The following is a 23,131-nucleotide window of genomic DNA, read 5'->3' on the forward strand; positions in this document are numbered from 1 at the left end:
AATATTTTTTTAAAATTAATTATTGAATTGAAAGTTCTTTTCATATAGATTGTATATATATAATTTCATATTAATTATCTAGATTAAAATCGATGTAATATAATTTTAAAATATATTAAAATATGAATTATTTGATTATTTTGTAATATGTATATATAATTCAACCATTAAATTAATAAAAATCACATTTTATATTAAATTATAAAAATAATGTAATAATTACTAAAATTATACCGATATAATTTCATCATCGTCTATATATAAATAAAGTAGATACTTAATTTTTCTGTCTTTAGCAATACATCAAGTTAGTCTTAACTAGATTCAACATCAATAATTGATGAATAAAAAATCACTCTCGATATGAGGCTGTTCGATTTAAAAAGAAATATTCTCAAATTCTCTTGAAAATATTTTTTAAAGTTAGCAACGATATAAAACTGTTGTCCTAGCGAAAATGTTGTGTGTACGGTAGCAATGGTTAGAAATTTTTCTACGGCACTACTTTTACTCAATAAAAGTATAAAACCATTATCGTAATTCGTAAAAATAGGCAATGACTCAGGAAAATCAAGTTTGAGAGGAAAATCACTTTGGAATAATATTTGCTTACCTATAAAAGCAAGTTTAAAAGATTTAAGAATTAGTATAATAATTATTTTTAATGTAATATATATATATATATATATATATATATATATATATATATATATATATATATATATATATATTAATTCTATAACTTACATCTAAATAATAAATTTGGAATTAAAATTAGATTTAAAATTCAAAATTATAATTGTAATTTATCATCTAAATAAACCTCAAGTTGTTGCATTATTAAATCAATGATAATCAAATAAAACACTACATTTAGAGTTACTATTTCATATGTCACTGTAAAAAATAAAATATTTAAAGAATTATCAAAATTATACTCAATATAAATCTATTTTACTAATTTATAATAAAATTTTAAAAAATTGAAACATATATGATAACTTTTTTTGTTGTAGTTTAAATTAACCCTTCTCAATTATAAGGAATGCTGCAGGTAGGAAGATATTTTAGTAAAAAAATTTATGAATGAATATTTAACCAATAAGGAGGGAGATAAATATAACATTAATGCAGGGAGAATATATTGTTTGAAGAGAGAAAAAAAAGGTTATTGAAAGAAAAAGAAAAATACTTTCGTACGTATATTATTACCAAAATTGTTTAACATTTTTCTTCATTGCTAGGACTTAAATCATCATCTAGGGATGACGAAACATTAATCATAAAATCAAGTGCAAGTCATCTTTAGTGACATATATAATCTTAACTTCATTCGTTTTCTCAAATGATTTTTCCTGTGAAATTATATTTAATAGGCTTTTTGCTAAGTACACTCCTATTTAATTTTTCGATTTTTTACTATCATATATATTCTTTACATCCGTAGCTTTGATACAAATTTATTATTAATTAATTGGAATATACTTTCCACAACTATGTTTTGTTTTTAGATTTTGGAAAGTACTTTTTGAAATACTATTTTATGTTTTAAAAAATACCTTTCAGAATGTTAAAAATTAAAATTGTATTTTGAAAAATACTTTTTAGAATAATTTTATTTTTTTAATATTTTGGAAAGTACTTTCTAAGATACTATTTTGTGTTTTGGAAGTATTTTTCAAATGCTAATTAAGAAAAACATGTTAAAAAAATTCAAGCAACTAGGACCATTAAAAATCTCATATAAAGAAAACCTTGGAATATTGAAGCAATCGAAGTGAAGAAAGCATATAATTAATATCAGTCCTTTAATATGGACGATTCTAAGAGGCGCTTCATTGCTACAACATGGAATTTGGAGGATAAAAAAATTTCAATGCTAGAGCAAGAGATCGAGCAAGGAAGGAACAAAGAAAAATCATAACAAGAGATCAAAAGTGATGGAGTGGAAGAGGGGAGGGAGTGTGATGAAAGAGAAGAAAATATATTATTGCTATGAAAAAGGGATGGTGTTGTTGTGTTGATGTTAACTCATTGACAAGTGCATCAAATTGTCTCAAGTAATAAAGTACTCAGAAGTTAGTTAAAATTGACTATCAAATTAACTTAAATTTCGGAGTTATCAACTCTCCAAATTAAAACCTTTGATTGTCCTCAAACAAAAGATAAATTCTGAATGTATTGACACATGAGATAACTGCGAACCATTTCAAACCTTTCAATGACTGACCCTGAGCTTGCATTTGTCTTAATCTTGTGATGAAAGCATGAAGGAATGCACATAGAGATGGAAAAGGTTAGCAAATAAAAATTTCATCAAGACAAAATTATCACACTTCATTCCTCACAAGGCTAGTGTTTCCCTCAGCACAAGTGTTTCGGCTAAAATTGTTTCTAAATTTAACAACTGAACTAATGTTCCCCACTTTGCACTTCTTCTCAGTTAAGGTAATTATACATATATATTGTGGATCACTAAGGGCTTTTTAGGCTTGTAACGTAGCTGAGCTAATAAGGAACTCATGGTTTTTCTTTGGATTCAAAGTTAGGTTCTAAGAGAGGCGAATGGAATTAATAACCCATGGCTTTATACTTCACAGCCCTAACTTTCATGTCTTTCATTCTTAACAACACACAAATCTCTTTGGCACATAGTTGCTATCAGCTCTTTATTTGAAGCATACTTTTTTTTTAGCAATAGAAACTATAAAAACTGAATTGCACTAGTACTGTAGCAACTGATCACATAATGCAGTTTTCTCTGGATGTATGTTGTTATTAGTGTTCCTGAAATGAATATTTTCACCCAAGAATCCTCCTCCCCCAAATTAGGGGTAAATTTGTCTTAACCCGTGCTCTCCTACAACCTAAGATAAGGTACTTATTAATTCCATTCGACTCGGGTTTCAAAGACAATTTATTCACATTAGGCTCAACAGTGTGCAAGGGATTTATTCTAGTAAGAGGTTGGCAATTTGGCTCAATGGCTAAGAAAATTAACAACAAGACCTTGATCATTTCCACCTTATGTATGTACTCAAACAGTCTAAGAACCATGCAAAATTAGGAAATTAAGGATAATTGTTCTCTCACAGTTATAAGTTTGCCCATCTCACCAGACATTTATGAAGTACTCAGCTTACCATACCATGATTTTCGTTCAGACGTGCTAACCTCTTCACTCTTATGCTTTCGATTCATACTTCATCACTCACAATAACACCTGCTCACACAAGAATCAAAATTTTCACAATTATCTCATCAGTATACATTATATCTCATTCATCAATTCATCCTGAACAAGTCGTGGCCAATTATTGATTTCCTATGTCTTATCATGCAATTTTTTATTCAATGAGTGAAATTAAACTACTGGAATTAAACTACTGAAATTAAACTGCACGAAATAAAGAAAAGAAATAAGACAACTATCCTAAAAACACACAAATGCAATTAACTAAAAGAGAGATAGAGTAAGAAATCCTGGGTTGTCTCCCAGTAAACGCTTCTTTAACGTCATTAGCTTGACGGGTCCAATGCCTTCAAGGTGGCATGAAGGTTACATAGAACACATCTTTCTTGCATTTTTACCTCTTAGCTAAAGACTCCATGAAACTCATGTATCCCGGAAACGTCTTCCATATCATTGCAAGAGAAGTGCTAGTGATCAAGGAGAGAATGACACTTAAAGATTTATCATGTTCTCCATGTCTGTCTTCCTTGACAATTAGTTGATGAGGAGGGATATTGACTTGGAGAATACTTTCTTGTTGCATTTCTACTTGTGAGCACTCCTTCCATTGTTGTTGTGTTCTCTCCTCATTTTTTTCTTCATCTTTTTCTCTTGAATCATGCTCTTATACAAAACTTTCTTCATGAGCTTCAACCTCTACAAAGTTTTCTTCTCTTGTGACCAAAAAGGGTAATTTAGCCACTTCTTTTGCTAGCTTACCAAATGGAATTTCTAGAATTTTAATTGCATGTTGAGTAGCTTTAGATGTTTCCATTAGTTGCATCAACAAATTATCAAGATTAGAAATTATTTCTTCTTCATATTGATTGTAAGGTTGTAACTCTTTCTCCCACCAACAATTTTCCATGTAGTAACTCTTGCCAACCTAAATCTCTAGATTTTGAATTGAGTTTTGATTGGCTTTAAAGCTAGCTTGGGATGTTTCCATGAATTGCATAAACATATTCTCCATATTAGAAAGTCTTTTTTCTTCATATTAATTGTAAGGGTGCAACTTTTGTCCCCACCTAGAATTTTCCATGGAGTAAAGATGACAATTATTATTGAAATGCTCTCCTCCATAAAAATCACAATTTACCGGTGGTGGGTTACTGACCCCTAATCGTATGCTTTCAAGATACTCAATCCACCTCTTTAAAATATCTTCCATGGATCAAGTTCTTCTAAAGTTCCACCCTGCAAACATAGACTCACAAGAAAAAAATACTTCTCTTTTTTTTGTTTAAAAAAAATATAATTGAATAAAGAAAAATTGAAAAATAGTTTTTTTTAAAAAAAATAAAAATAAAAAGTTAAAGATAAAAATTGATTGTTTTAAAATTAGAATATGCAAACAACCAAGTACGAAGAACAAAGCCTCTTGCAACGACACCAAAAATTTGTTAACTCATTGGCAAGTACACCAAATTGTCTCAAGTAGTAAAGTACTCGGAAGTCCGAGTGTCGAATCTACAGAAATTTTGTTTGTACTTAAATTGATGCAAACACAATTTACAAGCAAGAGATAAGAAATTTAAATGTAAAATTTAAAGAAAGTAAGAGATAAGAAAGATAAGAAATTTAAAATAGAAGATTATAAGATAAAAATTTAAAGCGATAAGAAATTTAAAGAAAAAAAAAGTAGAAGATAAAATAGATGATTTTAAAGTAAAAGATAAAAAATGTAGAAGATAGAGATAACGATGCTTAAAGATAAATTCAGAATTTAAATATGTTGGGGGTATAACATGCCAAAACTAAACTACGAGTGATACAATGTGAATGATTTTCTCTATCAAATGATATTCATGTTTCCACTCACACATCTACTAAGACACTATATTGGTGCATGAATAACCTAATTTATCTATTCTTTTCTCCCAATTTTTTTTACAAAGATAAAAATAATAAATCGTATTAAGATTAGAGATGCATGAAATAGGTTAAATGAATATCAATTTATTTCTAGCAATGATTTCATTTAGATACCCTTTCCCAGTTCTTTAGAAAATAACCATTTTTCAATGCATCATCCTTTAAACACTATATGGATGGTCAAACCATAACAAACAATTAGGCACAGAAAAGAACAATAGAAATAGAATTGCATAAGATAGATAATAAGAAATAGTTACATTACAAAAGTTGGTCTGTCAGACTCTTAACAATGAGGGTTTAACCTCTCATTGTCATGAGAAACTTTACACTTCAGGGGCTGATGTGGATAGAAGAAGAGGGATGGATAAAGGAAGAGAAAAGGGATAATGGACATAGAAAGAGGGTTTCCCCTATTAGAGATGCTCATGCTTAAGATGTATTCATTAGAGAGCTCTAAGTCTTCATATCTCGATGTGTAGGTGTTGGTGTCTCTTTTTTCTCTTCTGCTTCCTACTCCTTTTATAGGTTGTAGCTTAATTTCCACATGATCTCGCGCTTAGCACAGACTTTCACGTTAAGCGCACCTTTAGACTTCTTCATGGACCTTTTTTGCGCTAAGCGTGAGCTGGCCGCTAAGCGAGGAGACGTGTTGGAACTGTCTTGTGCGCTAAGCAAGCTGTCTAATTCTTTCAACTTTTCTTCAAGGTTTTTTCTTCCAACTTTTGCCTGAATTTTCCTCTAAAGCATTTGAAATCTTCTTCTTTTAAATTCTGCTAATAAAAAACTGCAAAGATATTAATTTCTTTATTATTTCATTAAAAATAACAATAAAGTAAATAAATTACAATCATTTTTAGTCAAAATTGACTATCAAATTAACTCAAATTTTATAGTTATCAATTGAAAAAAAATACAGGGGAGAAAAGATGATTTGAAAGGAAAAGGTTATATAAGGAATTTGATTTTTTTTTTAAAGGAGAGTGTACTTGCCAAAAAAAAGGGAGCTGATATAGCAAAATCCCAGTCAACATTGGTTACCGTATTCTATACATGAAACTTCTATTTGACACTTAATGAAACTTCTTTCACCTGGCTCATTTTAAGGTAAAATGTTAAATAATGGAATGCACTGCGTTGGTGAATGCATTTTAATTTATATACATAAACTTATCAATATCAATTATTTAGGAATAAGTATTTAATTTATAATCACAAAATATTCAATTTGTGCCAATAAATATAGGAGTAAATATATATTATGAAGAAACTTGCGTTAACAGATGGGATGTAATCAATTTTAGTCCTTCATTTAGTACCAGAAAGCCAAAAAGTAGTAACATGAAAAGCAAACTAACCACTTGCCGCATAGCGCATGCAACTAAATTAAAGGAACTTATGGACATCCTCCAACATAGAGAATATCTTGTAACCATCCTTTGTCATTTAATTGAGTGACGCTCAATTTTACCTTCCTAACATCTTAACTCCAAAAATAAAGAATACTTAAGAGCTTCTCATTTCCCATACTCATGCCTCACACAAAAGCCACAAAACACAAATTCTAACTTCACATTCTCACCGCCCCCCCCCCCCCCCAAGACATGGCTTCTCCTCTTTCGCGGTTGTCTTTTCATGCTTCATCATTCATAGTGGCAATTCTCATTTTTTGCATGTCACACTGTGCTCTTGGCATTGATGGACAAACGGTCATAGACTCTCCTCTATTAACAGAAAAGTTAGGAATCAATCGCACAGAAAAGGTGCACATACCGGAGAATAAGCCTTATATATTCATGAGAGGAAATGGAAAAGGAAAAACTGCCATAGTTTGGTCTCAAAGCTCTGAAGACAATGTGGCTTCTGCCACCTTTAAAGTCGAAGCACACGACTTCATTGCCTTTGGAATTAGCTTCAAGGTCAATTCTCTCTATATACTTAAAACTTTGCAACCTTATGCTGGAAAAGAGGGTTGGAAATTAAAAAAAATTTATCATGAGCAAATATTTTGTAATAAAATTTAAAGAATATCAAGCATTGTAATTTGAATATTTTTTACTTTTATCCACATCAAGCTAAAAATTTGAACAAAGTTGTGATAATTATTTTGTTGTTCTTTTCATTGCAGAATTAGGCACCTACGGGGGTTGCGTATACCTCGCAAAACCAATCAGTGGCAGCAGACAAAGTGGCATTTTATCATTGCGCATTTTACAGTACTCAACACTCTCTTCGATTGCAAAGGTTGACATTACTACGATAGTTGTTACATTCAAGGGTCAATTGATTTCATATTTGGCCGTGGCAGATAGATCTTCCATGTAAGTAATTACTAGTGTCTTTTCATGCATGTTTTTCCTAATGTTAATTATTATGAGTGAACCACGCACTAAATACATTTTCATGCAGAAAGCGGATATATATTTGTGGTGGATGACAAGAGGGTAACGATTAAAGGTTCAGTCACTGCTCAAAATAGGGAAAGTGAAGGTGAGATGAGTGGGTTTATCTTCATCAAAGGCAAGGTTTATGACATTGGTGGGGTGTACCTAGGAAGAGCAAAGGGCCCTTATTCTAGGGTGATTTTTGCTGAGACGTATCTATCCATGACCATTGTCCCAGAAGGGTGAACCAATTGGAGCTATGATGGTAGCACAAAGTAAGAAAAATCGCCAATTGAACTTCCTCTTATATTTGTACATAGTATAGTTATGTATTTATGTTCATGAGAATATTGATTGATTAACTGTGTGGTAATTGATTAAAATTATAGAAATCTATAACATGCGGAGTACAAATGCTATGGACCTGGAGCTTTAACAACGGGGCGTGCTCCTTGGTCGAAGCAACTAACTAAGGAAGAAGTTGCTCCCTTCATATCTATTGATTACACTGATGGCAAGAATTGGTTGCCAGCGTGGGTATAATTGTGTTGTGTTCGCATGCAAAGCTTTTAAATATGAAAAATGAAGGATGTGGATATAAAAGAGACTCTTGAATATGCAGTTGGATTGTTTAGCGGAAGCTAAATTGTGTAGCCACTTTGTCATGACACAGTTGGTACGTTATAGTAGTACTTTAGATTTATGCCTAGCTAGCAATTTAGATAGAATTTAAACTATCAAAGATCTGTTTTTAAGAGTAGGTATTGTTATTGCCTTGTACTTTTTCTTCTTTGGCTCTTGTTAATGCTACGCAAAATGATTTGTGTTAAACCAGAAACATGCCACTTCAAGTGTTTGTTATTTTTATAGATTGTTTTACATTCACAAGTTAAATATTGTGGTAATGGTAGTGTTCATGTCAATTAAGTAAGCAAAAGCTAGAACACTAGCTCCACATAAATAAAAGGAAATTAATTAATAATAATATATATATGCCAAAACTTAAGATTATATCAAGAATTCACATTTATTCATTAATTTATATTATCTTATATTTGCATCCATATATGGATGAACATGATAAAATTCAATAATTTATTTAATTAATGTATATTATTGCATGCTACATCCATGCAAGATAGCGTAAGATCATGTTTTTAGGAATATTTATTTATATTAATAGCCATCGCCACCAGCACTCCCACTTGCATGACCACCAGCTACTACTCCAAAGCCACCACCAACTCCACCTTTTCCACCTCCATAGCCACCACCAACTCCTCCTCCAGTGCCACTACCAACACCACCTCCTCCAACTCCACCTTTTCCACCTCCAATGCCACCACCAGCACCACCTCCTCCTGAGCCTCCACCAACACCACCATTATGTCCACCTCCTCCACCAGCTCCTCCCCCAGTGTCACCTTCAGCACCACCTCCTGAGCCCCCACCAACACCACCACCATGTCCACCTCCCATGCCACCATTATTAATTCCACCACATCCACCAGCTCCTCCTCCTTTACCACCTCCATAACCGCCACCAACACCAACTCCTCCTCCTCCAACACCACCACCATGTCCACCTCCTATGTTGCCTCCAGCCCCACTACCACCACCAGCTCCTCCTCCAATTCCACTACCATGTCCACCTCCAATGCCACCACCATGTCCACCTCCGGCTTGACCACCTCCACCAGCACCTCCAGCTCCCCCTCCAATGCCACCACCATGTCCACCTCCGGCTTGACCACCTCCACCAGCACCTCCAGCTCCCCCTCCAATGCCACCACCATGTCCACCTCCTACGTTGCCTGCAGCACCACTTCCGGCTCCACCACCTCCACCCCCTCCTCCTCCAATGCCACCAGCATGTCCTCCTCCTATCCCACCAGCACCACCTCCTCCAGCTCCTCCTCCAACACCACCACCTTCTCCTCCAATACCACCATGTCCACCTTCTATGCCACCTCCAGCACCTCCACCCTTATCGCCTCCATAACCTCCACCAACACCACCTCCATAGCCTCCCCCAGCTCCACCACCTCCGCCAGCTCCTCCTCCTACACCACTCCCGTGTCCACCTCCAAACCCACCACCTGCACCTCCTCCAGCACCACCACCAAATCCACCTCCACCACCGCCAAAACCATCTCCTTCAAAGCCATCGATTAATTCATGTTTTTTTATTTTTTGGCATTCTGCTATTACTATCACTAGTAAAAAGAACACAGTAAATGTTCCAATACTCTTACGTAATTTTCCCATCACTGAACAATCACAGAAAATCAAACTAGAAATGTTTGTGCTGCTTGCAATTTGAAAGCTAACAAGGAGTAGTATTTATAGTGGAAGCCACAGTACGTGCCATTAATTCATGTTGTTGAGATCTCTCTCTCATTGTGATATTGATGCCTTTCCATAGTACTACTGTCCATCACTTGGCCAAAATAATTCAAACTAGTCTGGAACATGGTTACATGGAGTACGAGACTTTTTTTTTTCTATTCCTTTTTTGGCACCTAATAATCTATTAGTGTTTATGAAACAACTTTTATATCTGCTATACTCCTTAGAACACTAAGTTTTTAGAACCAAAAGAATTAATGTTAATAATACATCACATATATACTTTTTAATATATTTTAATTGTTAAGTAAAATTTATATATAACTTGTTAAATCATGCAAAATTTATTAAATAATAAAAATAGATTTAAAATGTGTCATTATTTTTCTCTTATAGTTTCATCAATACTAGCTTTTGATACTAATTAATGACTTAAAAGCTAGTACTAGTTCACACCGATTCCACAAATGGCTTTACGATGTGGGAACAAGCTTGCTAATATCGTGGATGACAAGTGCCACGTAAAGCTTGGCCTTGTGGATCAAATCACAGTTGAAGATACGGTAAGGTTACTTGTATCAATTTTTGCTGCCGACAATTTTTACTCTGAAAATGGGATGAAATTTAGTGGTTCTTTATCCATTCTTGACTTTGATCCATCACCTCGGCATTTGATTTTTTTTTTTTTACCAAATAAAGCACCAATTGAGCTCAAAATGATCGACAGCAAATTTAGTCGCAAAATTTTTTTTCAAACAAGAATGATCACTTCAAATAAAATTTACCATTTTCATTCAATTTTTTGTTAATTTGTCCAAGCTCAACTAAGATCTATTGTATCTGTTAATTAAAAAATAAGGATAGTTGATGGCGATTATTTCACAAGTTTAGTGCACTTTTTCATAATCTGGCCCGTTAAATATGCACTATCTTTCCTTTATTGAAACTACATTATTGCCATCCATGAATACACTGGTCAATAAAATTATGAAATTTTTTTAATTAATCATAGAATAATACTAATATATGAGAACAATTAATGACAATTATTAGATCATAATTAAAAATAATAAACGATTGAGATTAAAACATTTAAAAATTTAAACTAAAATCTAACATAATCATCACATCTCTATCAGATTCACTAAACAAATCACATCATAAAATATCTTAATTATCATTTATCCATCACTATCATCATCACCGCCGCTACCTCTACTATCATGACGATCGTCATCGTTGTAGCCACCAACGACAGAGGTGACGACAACGATGACAACGACAAAGGTGATGACAATAATGATTATGATGGTGGAACCGACAATCATGATAATGATGGGTTGTTTGATATGCGTAAGGAAGTCATAATTGAAATCTTTATAGATTTAATTTTTTGTTTGATTAATTTTTTAAATATTTTATGATATATTATATTTTAATTTGAAATTTTAAATATTTTAATCACAACCATTTATTATTTTTAATCTTGATATGATGATTATTATTAATTATTCTCATGTTTTTATAAGAAATATATATATATATATATATATATATATATATATATATATATATATATAATACTATATTAGTTAAGAATTTTTACATTAATAAATAATATAAAGAAATTTTATATTTTTATTCAATTATTAATTAAAATATATTATATGTGTGTTAATTTTTACTTAATAACCTTAAAAGTTATATATGTAATAATTTCTTATTGGTTAATCATGTAAACAATACATAGAAATTAAAGTCTAGTATAAAGTAAAAACACCAACATAAATTGGGTATTGCAAAGGGCTAGCTAATTTCCTATGATGTAGTATATTAATATTCAAATATCCACCGGGAGAAATGTCTAGACATTTAGAACTAACCATGCATTCAATGGGCAATCGAACTTGATTTCCAGAATGTTATCCAGAATGTTAAATTTGAGTCTGATTGCAAAACAGTTACGGATAGTTTCACCAACAATTCTAGAGGTTTTCTGATCTCAATGTTTTATTAGCTAAGTGTAGAGCCCATTTTACATCTATATCAAACTCTCAAGTGAATTTTGTGAAGAAAAAGTAAATTATGTTTCAAGCTTGTAACCATGTTCCTATTACTAACTAACACATAGGCATATAGTCAATTTCTTTCTTAGCTATAACTACTTCTCTAGACCCAACACTAATGCTACTGAAAAGATAGTATTTTGAAACTAAAATACTATAACATAAAAATTGTTGAATGATCTTAAAATTATGAAAGATTATGTTCATTTTATTAATATTTTGACACCTAAACCTCAAATAATTGTGATCACTCGCTTTATTTATTGAGTTATAATTTTTTTAATGTTAATTTAATTTTTATTAAACAAATAATTATTTTTTTCTCTTACGTAAAATAAACATTAACATGCAAATAAAATTAACAAAACCTTAAGCAGCAGCATTTTCAGGAAAATATGATAAGTTTTAAAGATATTATTCTTAGTACAAAATCACTTGAAAATTTTTACAAGAATTTTATTAGCCACTAAACTCATAATTTGTAATCCTCACTACTTTTAAATTATTTCAAGTTTTGTGGGAACCGGACCTTCCAAATCTAATCAATTGTTTGAGTATGAATAGAACAAATCCACTTTTATATTATAAAAGAATATCTCAAGAAACTAGGAAACTAATAATAATAATAAAAACATGGAAACTAAAATATATATGAATATATTTTGTTATTGTAATTTAGGTAAGCATATATTTAGGAAACTAATTATATGCTTAACAAACTAAATATATTCACATATATCTTAACACACCCCGCAGTCGAAGTAGGAGGACGACGGACACTGAGACTGTCCCTAAAATCATCAAACAACGGCGGGATTTTCCACTGCCGAACCCACAACCACCGCCACTGGATTTTTTTTTTCAGAATTCTTGCGATATCCAGATGGCTTCCCACGGTGCTGCTGGTCCGAATGTGAGAAATTTGAGTCATATACGGATTGTGAGGCAGCCACCATTGCCGACTCCGAACCTGTGTCAGCCTCCTTTGCCAATCCGACTTCCTCAAGTGTGAGCATCGATCGAGCCTGATAAAACGAAGGTATAGGATCACTCTGCCGAATTAACGTCCCTACACCTCGATATGCACTTGTGAGACCCGAAACAAGTTGAATGACGAGGCGACTCTCTGGCACCGGTGTTCCAACATTTTTCAACTGATCAGCAAGGGACTTGAGACGTTGACGATATGCCAAAGCAGTTGGAAAATTCTCCATCTTAGTATTGGAGAATTCATCCTCAAGAGTTACCACACTGGAATGTTTGTTGTCTTGAAAAATTCCAAGCATCCATGGCCATGGCATCGGGTTCAATAATTGTATGCAACAAGTCATTGGAGATGGTTGTATAAAGCCAGGAAAGAACTGTAGCATCAAGAGTCGACCATAATTCCTTTTCATCCTCAGTCGTAGGTACCTTCTCTTTGCCGTTGGCAGGAGGAATAATGTGATGAAGGACCTTATGAGAATGTGCAGTAATTTTAAAAAGCTCTGCCCATGTAGAGTATTGGACATTCTCCATTTCAAAAGTGATGAAGATATGGTTGCGTATATTGGAAACCGCAAGAGCTGGATGGAAAGAACTCTTGTTATCCGTCATGGCGGTGAGAAAAAGAAGAAGAAATAAGAGAGATGAAGGAAAGGTAAGGTAAGGGAAGAGATTTGAGAGAGAGATGAAGGAAAGGTAAGGGAAGAGATTTCAGAGATAGAGAGAGATATATAAGGGATTTGAGAGAGAGATGAAGGGAAGGTAAGGAAAGGAAAGGAAAGGGATTTGAGAGAGAAAGGCAGCGAGCAAAAGGATTCACCGGGGACCCGGTGAGGGACGATTTTTCCTTATTCCCTCAACCAAGCTCTGATACCATAAAAAAATATTTTCCTCCACGATTTCATTCACTGACTTGGAATATGGAATATATATAATGTAATGTAGAAGACGTAATCTAAAAAAACTAGAAAACTAATAATAATACAGGAAACTCAGAAACTAAGATATATGTAAATATATTTTGTTATTGTAATTTAGGTAAGCATATATTTAGGAAACTAATTATATATTTAAAAAACTAAATATATATATCTTAAAATATTATATATTAAAAGTTTAATTATTCTGTGAGTCTTCGTATTTTGACTAAATTTTCAATTAGTTTATTAATTTCTTAAAAACAAATTGAATCCTAAACTTTTGCTTTGCTTATTGTTGTTAAAAAAATTAATTATAAACACTTAATTAGAGCTGCACATAAGAAGAGACTGATACTTCTAAAATATGTTCTAAGCAGAATTATATAAAAAATTATAGAATTTCAACCTTGTATATTTCGATCTAGATATTCTGTCAAAAGTTTTTCATAATTTTTTGACTTTGCATAATATATTATTATTATTAGTAGTAGTAGTAATAGTAGTAGTCGTCTTTTTTAAATAAAAATAAAAAATTAAGTTGTAGCAACAATGTTCCATTTAAAAATCTGTACGTACATTCAAATTTGCTGTCATTTTAGTTGGTAAAAATTTAAATGCTCGAGGTAACAGGTCATGATCAATAGATACAAATTTACTACTAATTTTTAACTTGACTCTAATTTTCAAGTTATGTTAAAAATACTTAAAAATTTCTCTTTTGAAAGTTCAATTTGACTTTCCTCTCTCTCTCCCTCTCTGTTTTTTACTGGTGACAATATCCTCACTTTTAATCATTTAATGGAAATTAATTTACTTTGAATATAAACCTTCTACTATGTAAACTTATATAGTCTTCGCTAATTTTCGTTATATTTTAGGCCTAAATAAGAATTATACAGTAAAATTAATATTATTTCATAAATTATAAGTTAATATTAATAACAAAACATTTTGATATTTTCATTTAAATTTAAGTATTTTGTATTATTTTTTTCATTTTGCAAAACAAATAAAATTCCTTAATATTAGTAAAAATAATATATAAAATATTAAATATACAAAATATATTAAATAAAATTATATTCAAAATATATTAGATAAAAAGTATTCAAAAAATATATAAAATATTAAATAAAACCATAAAAAATATATACAAAATATTAAATAAAACTAAAAAAGTATAAAAAAGGCATTTATTTATTAAATAATTAAATTAAAAAATTATTTACAATATTAAAAAAATTAAAATAAAAAATATTTACGATTTTGAAGTCGTAAAAATAAAAAACAATTATGACTTTAAAAAAAATTACGATTTTATAGTTCTAAAAACAAAAAAACTAACGAACGTAAAAAAGCTTACAACTTTAGTTAAAAAATTATATAAAAAAAAATTATAACATCTATTACAAGTTACTTCAAAAAATTATAATTTAACAAGGACCATCAATTGTTAATTTTAAAAAAAAATTACCCCACTTAAAAAATTGGCCGTTAGTACACCAAAAGAAAAAACACTTGAGTAGCATTATTAATTAATCCATAACCATACATGATCAGTGCGAGCTAGCTTTTCATACATGCATCAAAAACTATATACTCTGAAGTTTAAATTTAATTTTAATTATATAAAAATAAATCTCATTCTTTTAGCGATCGTCAATTTTTTTTCTGATTATAATTCTATTGAAAAAAAGCTGTAACACACAAATTTATTCCCGAAAGGTACCTTTGAACTTTAGCCTCCAAAGGAAAATAAAATAAAAGACCCTACACGAGCATATACTTTAAAAATGAAGAAATTTAACTTTCTTATCAAAATACAAAATTTTGAAAATGAAGAAATTTAATTTCTTTATTCAAATACAAAATTTTAAAAATGAAAAAAATCTAATTTTTTATCTAAACACAAAATTTTAGAAATGAAAGGAATTTAAATTGAAGCATTTGAAATTCTCAGAATTTAAAATTTTTTAGACTTTAAAATTTCTTCATCCAAACACACTCTTAATGTATTTGGAATGCACCCATATTAAGTAAATAGCAGAAATGAATTTTCGTTGTGCATTTTGAGTTACAGAAATGTGTTTTCATGAGGGGTACTTTAGGAAATAAAAAAAAATCAAACACATTAAGAGGTTAGAATAGCAAAGACCTTTGTAGAGGCCACTAGGAGGAAAGCCCATGGGTCATAGGCCCATTGGAATGAGGGCAGAAGGTGGACTCCAGTCCAGCGGCATCATCATGATTCATTCGAATTGTGAAGGTTAGGGCATAGAAAGAAAGGACGGTGGCCGGTGGCGGTGAGTGGTGTGTTTGGGAAAGCGTAAGAGTAAGAATGGAGGGTGGAGAGGAAGGATTGGAGATGATGGTGGACTCAAAGGACTTACAGCAACAGAGCAAAGCGTTGGACAAACTCACTGATCACGTCGAGGATCGCCAACTCGATTCCACTCGCGTCCAAGAGGCCATGGCTTCCATCGCTGCTTCTGCCGAAGCTGATCGCAATGCCATGCGCATCAGGTCACTATTTTCAATCATTATTCCTTATAACTCTGCTCACTACTTAACTTTGGTCTTGCTGAATCATAATTCAAAATTTCAGCACCTAAAGATTCACAAACTTAGATGACGTGACATGATATGATATGATGATCCTCCTAACGTTATAAGATTTCTGCGTAAATTTAGTGAAGCCAGGAGAGAGCTTCTACAAACTAGCTTATAAGAGAAACTATACGAGAGAGATTCTACAAATTAACTTATGGAAAAACTCGTTTCATTTTTTTTTTTTTTCTTTTCCTAGAAGTGTTTCTCAAGTAGTTTAGCCAAACAGGGCAATGTCTGTTGCGTTGTGAGGGGAGCCAAAACACCCAATAGATCTTTGGCAACGGGCCAAGTGAGAACCATGCAAGTTGACCCGAATGCTGCATCATCCCAAAACTTTAAGACATTATATGCCTATTTGAGACTTTTCCCTCACTTTTGACATTCCAACAATGTTCCCCTCAATTCAAACGTGAGTCTCTTCATCTAGGATGTTTGCGAAGACTTTCAATGCAAGGAGCTGGATGGATATACACCACCAATTTTGCTGCACCCTCAATTTTACTTGTTCAAGCTGTCACACCATGGCTACCCGTTGTTGCGTCATGAAGGAAGCCAAAACATTGGATTGATTTCCATCAATAGACTAAGAACAATGCAAGTGGACTTGAGAGCTCATCCAACAAAAACCTTAAGGCATTAGGTGAATGGGTCCCCGTCGCTTATACATTGCTCAACTTGTCCATTATAATCCATTGTAGGACACTAGGACTTCCCCATCACGCTTGAAAGTTCAACAATGCTACCTCTCTTCCTCATTAAATTGGCCCTAGTGTGTGTCATTTTTCCATTGAAATTGCAGACAACTGACACAAGTGTTTGTGTTATTTTCTTCCAAAGAGGCATTGTTTTCACCTTCTATCAGTTCTGTTACTATCCCATGAAGTCTGTGATGATCCTCAAACTTACTTGCCATTACTAGAATTACTGAGAACAAACAGACAAGTGAGAACGACTATACCAAAGAAATGAGTGAGGAGAGGACTCTTAATACAAGCAAATGAAAAGGAGAGAGTGAACAGAAACAATCAATCAAAGGGTAAATAATGGCTGTAGAAAACAAGGACTCAAATGGAATGTAGAGAAATAGAAAAGAAGTTGAGAGGAGAGACAATAGAGTGAAACAAAGAAGCAGAGAAAGAGAGAATTCTGTGCGTTCACAAAAATTTTAGTTACAAAATCCAGTGGGTTCATTGGACATGGTGTACATGATTATTCATTAATTTGTTTATAATAAATGTAGTAGTCATGGAGTGGATGCTAATAGGCTTTGCTTGTGCATGGAGGTTATACAAGTCCCTTTTTGTTTAAAACAGGCTAATTGTTGTATCATCAAAGACTAATCAGATTTTTTTATAAAAAAATTAAAATAAAAAGGCCTTAATATACTTTTTTCTGCCATAGCCTCCATTTCAAAGGAAGCTGCCATAGGTATAGGTTGCAATGCAAACCCACAATGACATTAAACATTTGATGACAATCTGTTAGAATGCTGCAGCCACTAACACTGGCCACCATTTGACAACACTGGGCCCAGGGGTTATTTACTTGGTAAATAAATGGGTGTTCCCTTCCTTAATTCAAGGTCAAACCACAAAACATCAATAAAAAAGCGTTGAAGATAGGGTGCAGGGTTGAAATTTACCCTTCAACTTTCACAAATCACAGATTTAGTAAAATTTGCCCCTCACATTCTCTCTCTCAGCCTCCAGTGTGGTAGGTAACAAAAACTCGGATGGTCTTTAACCTGAAAAATCTGAAAGTATAAGTGTTTTTGTTCCTAGTTTCATAATTCAGGATATGGATATGGCTCCTATAAAGTGACCAACTCACTTTAGAAGATAAAGTAATTTCAGCTGCTAATGAGAAAATCAAAGGTGTTGATATTACGTGTAAATGCATAACAAGACATGTGTGTTTTGGAATATCTACAGTTGATTTTCTCATCTACAATTAAAATTATTTTACCCTTACTCACTTTAGAAGAGCCAAATCATATAATTCATACATGCTGCAAAGATGGATAATTGTAGTTGTTTACATATGTTTAATATCTAAGCTTTCCTTCACTTGGTATTGTTGTACTTATTTCGTATGTTTTCGTATATGAATTGAAATATGAAGTTGCTTTACTAATAGAAATATAAAGTGAAGTGCTTGTTTATTTCTGAAGTCATAATTTAAACATTGATGAAACATGACTATCAGACTATGTAAATTTAAAAGACCCTATTGAAGTTGTATCTAAATTCTTCATCTTCCCTCTTGTCTGGTCTGAATTAATGATTTGTTTACCTTTTATCTCTAAACTGTAGTATGCATTTTTATCCAATTACAGGGAAAAAGAATTGGCTGCTGTTAAGATAAATGCAGCAGATGTTGATATAATTGCAAATGAACTAGAGGTAACTTCGACAGATTGTTCATTGTTCATCTATCCATCTAGAAGTTTTCATCCCAACGAATAGAATATTGATACATTTTCCTATTGTTACCAACAGTTGGACAAAAAGGTTGCTGAAAGAACTTTGCGTGAGCATAAAGGTGATGCAGTTGCTGCTATTCGGCACTTGCTTCACTAGAGAGGTGGGAATGAACAAGAGTGAATGCTTTAGAAAGTTATATTTATATGTATCAGCGTATATTGTTTTTCATCAAAATTGAATCTCAAATGTAACTCTGACCTAATTCATTCAGAAATCATAACTGTGTTATTGATTGACAGTTTACCACCCCTCCCCCTAAACTTTTCTCAACTTCTGTGTTAAGAAAAGGACCCGTTATCTATTGGTATTATCTAATCATGGAGTTAAGTGCTTCATGAGGACCTCCACGTGTCAAACCATACATATGCTTGCTAGTTAAGCATAGATAGAGTTTGCCATCTTCATGCTCAGCATGTGCTTGTTTCAAACTCAAATAGAAATCCTTGCTTTTGACATACTCTTGTAGATTGTGCTCTGTGATGCTTGTGCAAGTAGCATCTCCTATTTTGTTTTTTTCATCCAAATTGATAAAGCTAGATTTCAGATTTGTTGCCAGTGTATCTTGAAATGGACATTGATGGATAGAAGTGTCCACACTCTTACTAACTTTTGCTTATTCAAGAAACATTATGTTGCTGGCTCCATCTCCATGCAATGCTATGGTCCCCCTCTCTATGGTGCCCCTTTTCCTTCATTGGCCATACAACATAATAATGTCTTGCAGAGTTAATTATGCCAGTTTGTAACTCCACAGTTTCCTCGTCTGAAAGGGCACTCTACTTCCACTTTATGAGTAATAAAATCTCCAACGATGGTAATTCAATAGGCGATGTAAATTTTCCAAAGGCCGGTGCATCTATAATTGTAGGGATCCAGGTCAGGAGGAGTCTTTTTTACAAAAAAACTTGAATACTGGAAAATTCTTACAGCATTTTTTCAACTTCTTTTTTTATCTTAGTATTTTTTTTCTTTCAAATATTTGATTCCCATGCAATCCGTAATGGTATTTTGTGTCCCTTCCGTCCGCCGAAAGAAACAAAACAAGGTTCTTTGAGACATTCTACAAATTGCATGAGAAAGTTGGATGTGTCTCCTTTGTTATCCTTTTCACGAGATCTTATTCGATGCGTCACACTCCCACTTGGAAAACAAACTCACCAACAAAACAGAATAAAAATAATATTTAGATATATTGGAGATTTATTAAGACTTTAATTTAAATACATTAATATTGTAAAGAGTTTTTATATTATCATCTAAAGTAATTGTCATACTGATTTATGTATGATAATTATCATAAAAGTCTTAATTTGTATGATTTTTTTATAGGTAGTTTTCACTTTTCAATCTTAATCTGTTCAAATTCTATAGTCAGAATGTGTTCTTATTTTCGAAAAGTAGCTGAATAAATCAACAAATTAATCTATTAAGAATATGACGTTAGCCATTTTATTCGAAGATGAAGATTACTCTCAATCTTTATGAAAATGCAATCTATCCGTCAGATTCGTTTTCATGTTAATCACATGAGTTGATTTATTAATACGGGATGCACATAAGTTAGATGAACTCATGTAATTAATAATTTCTTCTTCCCTCTCCTTCACACTTTAAACATCTATGAGGTGAAAATAAGGTGTTTTTTTTTCTCCCTTCCCAATTTCCTCCACAAAGGAAGCTTAACCTATATCTTATTCATCATTGTTGTAAAAAGGATTATGTTCACAAGATACTTAAATTCGAATTAATATAAAATATATCCTTACTTTTCTCATTTTACACATTTATTAATCTCAAAAGAATGAAATATATTTTTCAAAATACAAATACTCCAATTCATATATCCTCTTAATTGTCTAGCTGTTATAGGTCTAACAGATCAGTGATATCCCTACAACTATAAATAATTTTTCATGTAATCAATAAACTCGTGTCAAATAGACAACTAGAGTTTTTCATGTAATCAATAGCATATAGTTTTTTGAAAGTGTGATAATAATTGTTTATGGATATTAGAGTTGTGGAAAAGAAAAAAGAGATGATGACAGTGACAAAAAATGCACACATGTGCCAGCAGCTCTCATTTATAGAAGCCCACTGTGGATCAACATCTTCTGGAATTTCTAGCCGATGGTTCATAAACCCTACAGCTCCAACAACCTGCAAGAATCCAAGAGAAACTGTTGTTCATATATGTACTCACTGAGCATGAATAGACAGTGAAATCAATTCTTTTACGGCGTTGGCGGCTTCAGCTTGAATTATTTTCTTCTTCACATTTTATGTTTTAGGAATCGTGACACGTTAGAATATTAAAGAAGAATAAATAAAAAAAAAATATTTGATTAGATTATACAGAGGATAAATATGCATGAATCTTTTAGGTAGAGTTTTTCTTTTTCATTTAGATCACATTTATCACTTATGGGATACGTGTTATTCAAGTCAAGTATGACTATTATTACTAGAGTTGGATAAAATTATGATAATAAAAATTTCCGTCTGGTATTTCATATTTTAATCGGTTAGATACACAAATTTTAAACTCGATAATACTAATTAAACAATGACAACCCATGTTAGTTGATTTACATGATTAACAGTCTTTTTTTTGGTATAACTTGAAAGTATCTAAAGTTTTTATATGGCATGTAACTTATTCCTCTCACACCAGGTTAGTGATTTTATAGGTGAGGATGGTGACTGGGACTTTAATTTGATGTCTCATCATATTTGGAGTCATCTATTGGACTACATAAGAGTTGTTCCTCCTCCTAGTGAACGGAGAGGGTCTGATAGTGTGAAGTGGCAGGGATCAAATGATGGGTGCTTCTCTATATAGCTGCTGCGTATGAGAGCATAAGGAGCCAGAATGTTGGTGTGCAGGATCCTTTGTATGACGACATTTGAAAATGGCCAGGTCCTGAGAGAATTTGTGCCTTACTAAATCATGACATGTCTCTCTCTGAGAATATCAGAGTGTATGACACTATTCTTCCTTTTATTTCTGCAGCTATTCTAGCTTAAGTAATTTCAACTGATTTTCCCGCATGGGTTTTAATTGATCAGCTATTTCAACAAAAAAATATATATATATAAGTTTTTTAAAATTAAATTAAGATTGAACAATAGTATCATATAAATATTCATAAAACTCCTCTTTAGGTGTTTTAATATAGGCATGTCTCATTAAAAAAAATTGAGAAAAAAATAATCTTTGTGCAAGAAAACAAAATACATAACTCAAGTAAAATCAAAGTAAATACTTATTTATTATAAACCTTGTCAAGAAAATTAGTAAGTCAAACTCATAGAGATGGGTAAAGAATAAGGTTGAATTAGTTAATCTATTATGAAATATCATAGACTTTACTCACATTTCAAACTTATAAATTAGTTTATGAAATATAAATGCTAGTAATAATTTGCATGAACAGTTCTACCAAATTTTCATTTGCCCAAACTTATTGATTATTTTCAATACTATCGTTGTTTTATGCTAAATTACTATTTAATTTTTATTATTTAATTTGTTCCTTCCATTATTGAAAAGTTTAACCTACGTGACAAGTACATGTCTTTTTTTTTTTTTTTTAATTGTATTATATATATACAATAACTTAACGTCGTTTTTTTTACAATTGCATGAAAATGACAGCATTACATTAATTTTAAAAATTGACTTTAAAAAAACATTAATATTAAAAATTAAATTATTACATTGAACTTTTTAATTTAAACAGAAAAACCAAATTATTAATTTAATAATTTTTTAACCAAGTAACTTTATTATAAGAATACGATATTTAAGGTTAATTCAATCTCACAAAATTAATTTATAGAGTGAAGATTACTTTTCATTTATATATTTTATACATATTTTTGCATATTACTGATTACTCGCACAATTAAGATAGGTTAAAAGTGACCATAATTTAGATGTTTTATCAACAACTTATAATGAGTATATTGAAATCTCTTCGTTATCAATAACTACATGTGTTGATCCTCCTCTTCTTTAGTTTAAATAAGACTAGTCTTTTTAAGAGTATTTGTCTCCTCAACATGGTTATCTTGATTATCAGGTAGAAGCCAATGTTTGAACACCGAAACGATATTTGCTCCAAAGTGTTCTGCTCTTGAGCATAGCACCTTAATGTCGTCCATAAAATATTACTAATTGTACTTGTGGCGGAAAACGAAAGGAAGAAAGGATACTTTGCACATG

General features: G+C 31.9%; 2 protein-coding genes and 2 pseudogenes across 2 annotated transcripts; 2 read left to right on the top strand and 2 right to left on the bottom strand.

Annotated features, from left to right (window-relative positions):
- Positions 1-6,711: 6,711 nt before the first annotated feature.
- On the top strand, positions 6,712-8,105 carry LOC100814408 (probable pectinesterase 67; annotated as a pseudogene).
- Positions 8,106-8,667: 562 nt separating this feature from the next.
- Positions 8,668-9,759, bottom strand: LOC102665334 (glycine-rich cell wall structural protein). The gene has a single exon (XM_026125672.2). It carries the CDS (start codon positions 9,757-9,759, stop codon positions 8,668-8,670), a length of 1,092 nt encoding a protein of 363 aa, XP_025981457.1.
- A 2,947-nt stretch (positions 9,760-12,706) lies between these two features.
- Positions 12,707-13,502, bottom strand: LOC100794345 (uncharacterized; annotated as a pseudogene).
- A 2,552-nt stretch (positions 13,503-16,054) lies between these two features.
- Positions 16,055-19,145, top strand: LOC100527445 (uncharacterized). Its single transcript, NM_001249262.2, is given in 3 exon segments — positions 16,055-16,333; positions 18,756-18,822; positions 18,919-19,145. Coding segments are annotated over 3 exon segments (333 nt in total). The 5' UTR covers positions 16,055-16,148; the 3' UTR covers positions 19,000-19,145.
- The last annotated feature ends 3,986 nt before the right edge of the window (positions 19,146-23,131 follow it).

The sequence above is a fragment of the Glycine max genome, chromosome 15, assembly GCF_000004515.6.
Source record: "Glycine max cultivar Williams 82 chromosome 15, Glycine_max_v4.0, whole genome shotgun sequence".
Taxonomy (NCBI): domain Eukaryota; kingdom Viridiplantae; phylum Streptophyta; class Magnoliopsida; order Fabales; family Fabaceae; genus Glycine; species Glycine max.

Coding starts and splice junctions, on each gene's coding strand:
- LOC102665334 (XM_026125672.2), bottom strand. CDS start 9,759: ATGGGAAAATTACGTAAGAGTATTGGAACATTTACTGTGTTCTTTTTA.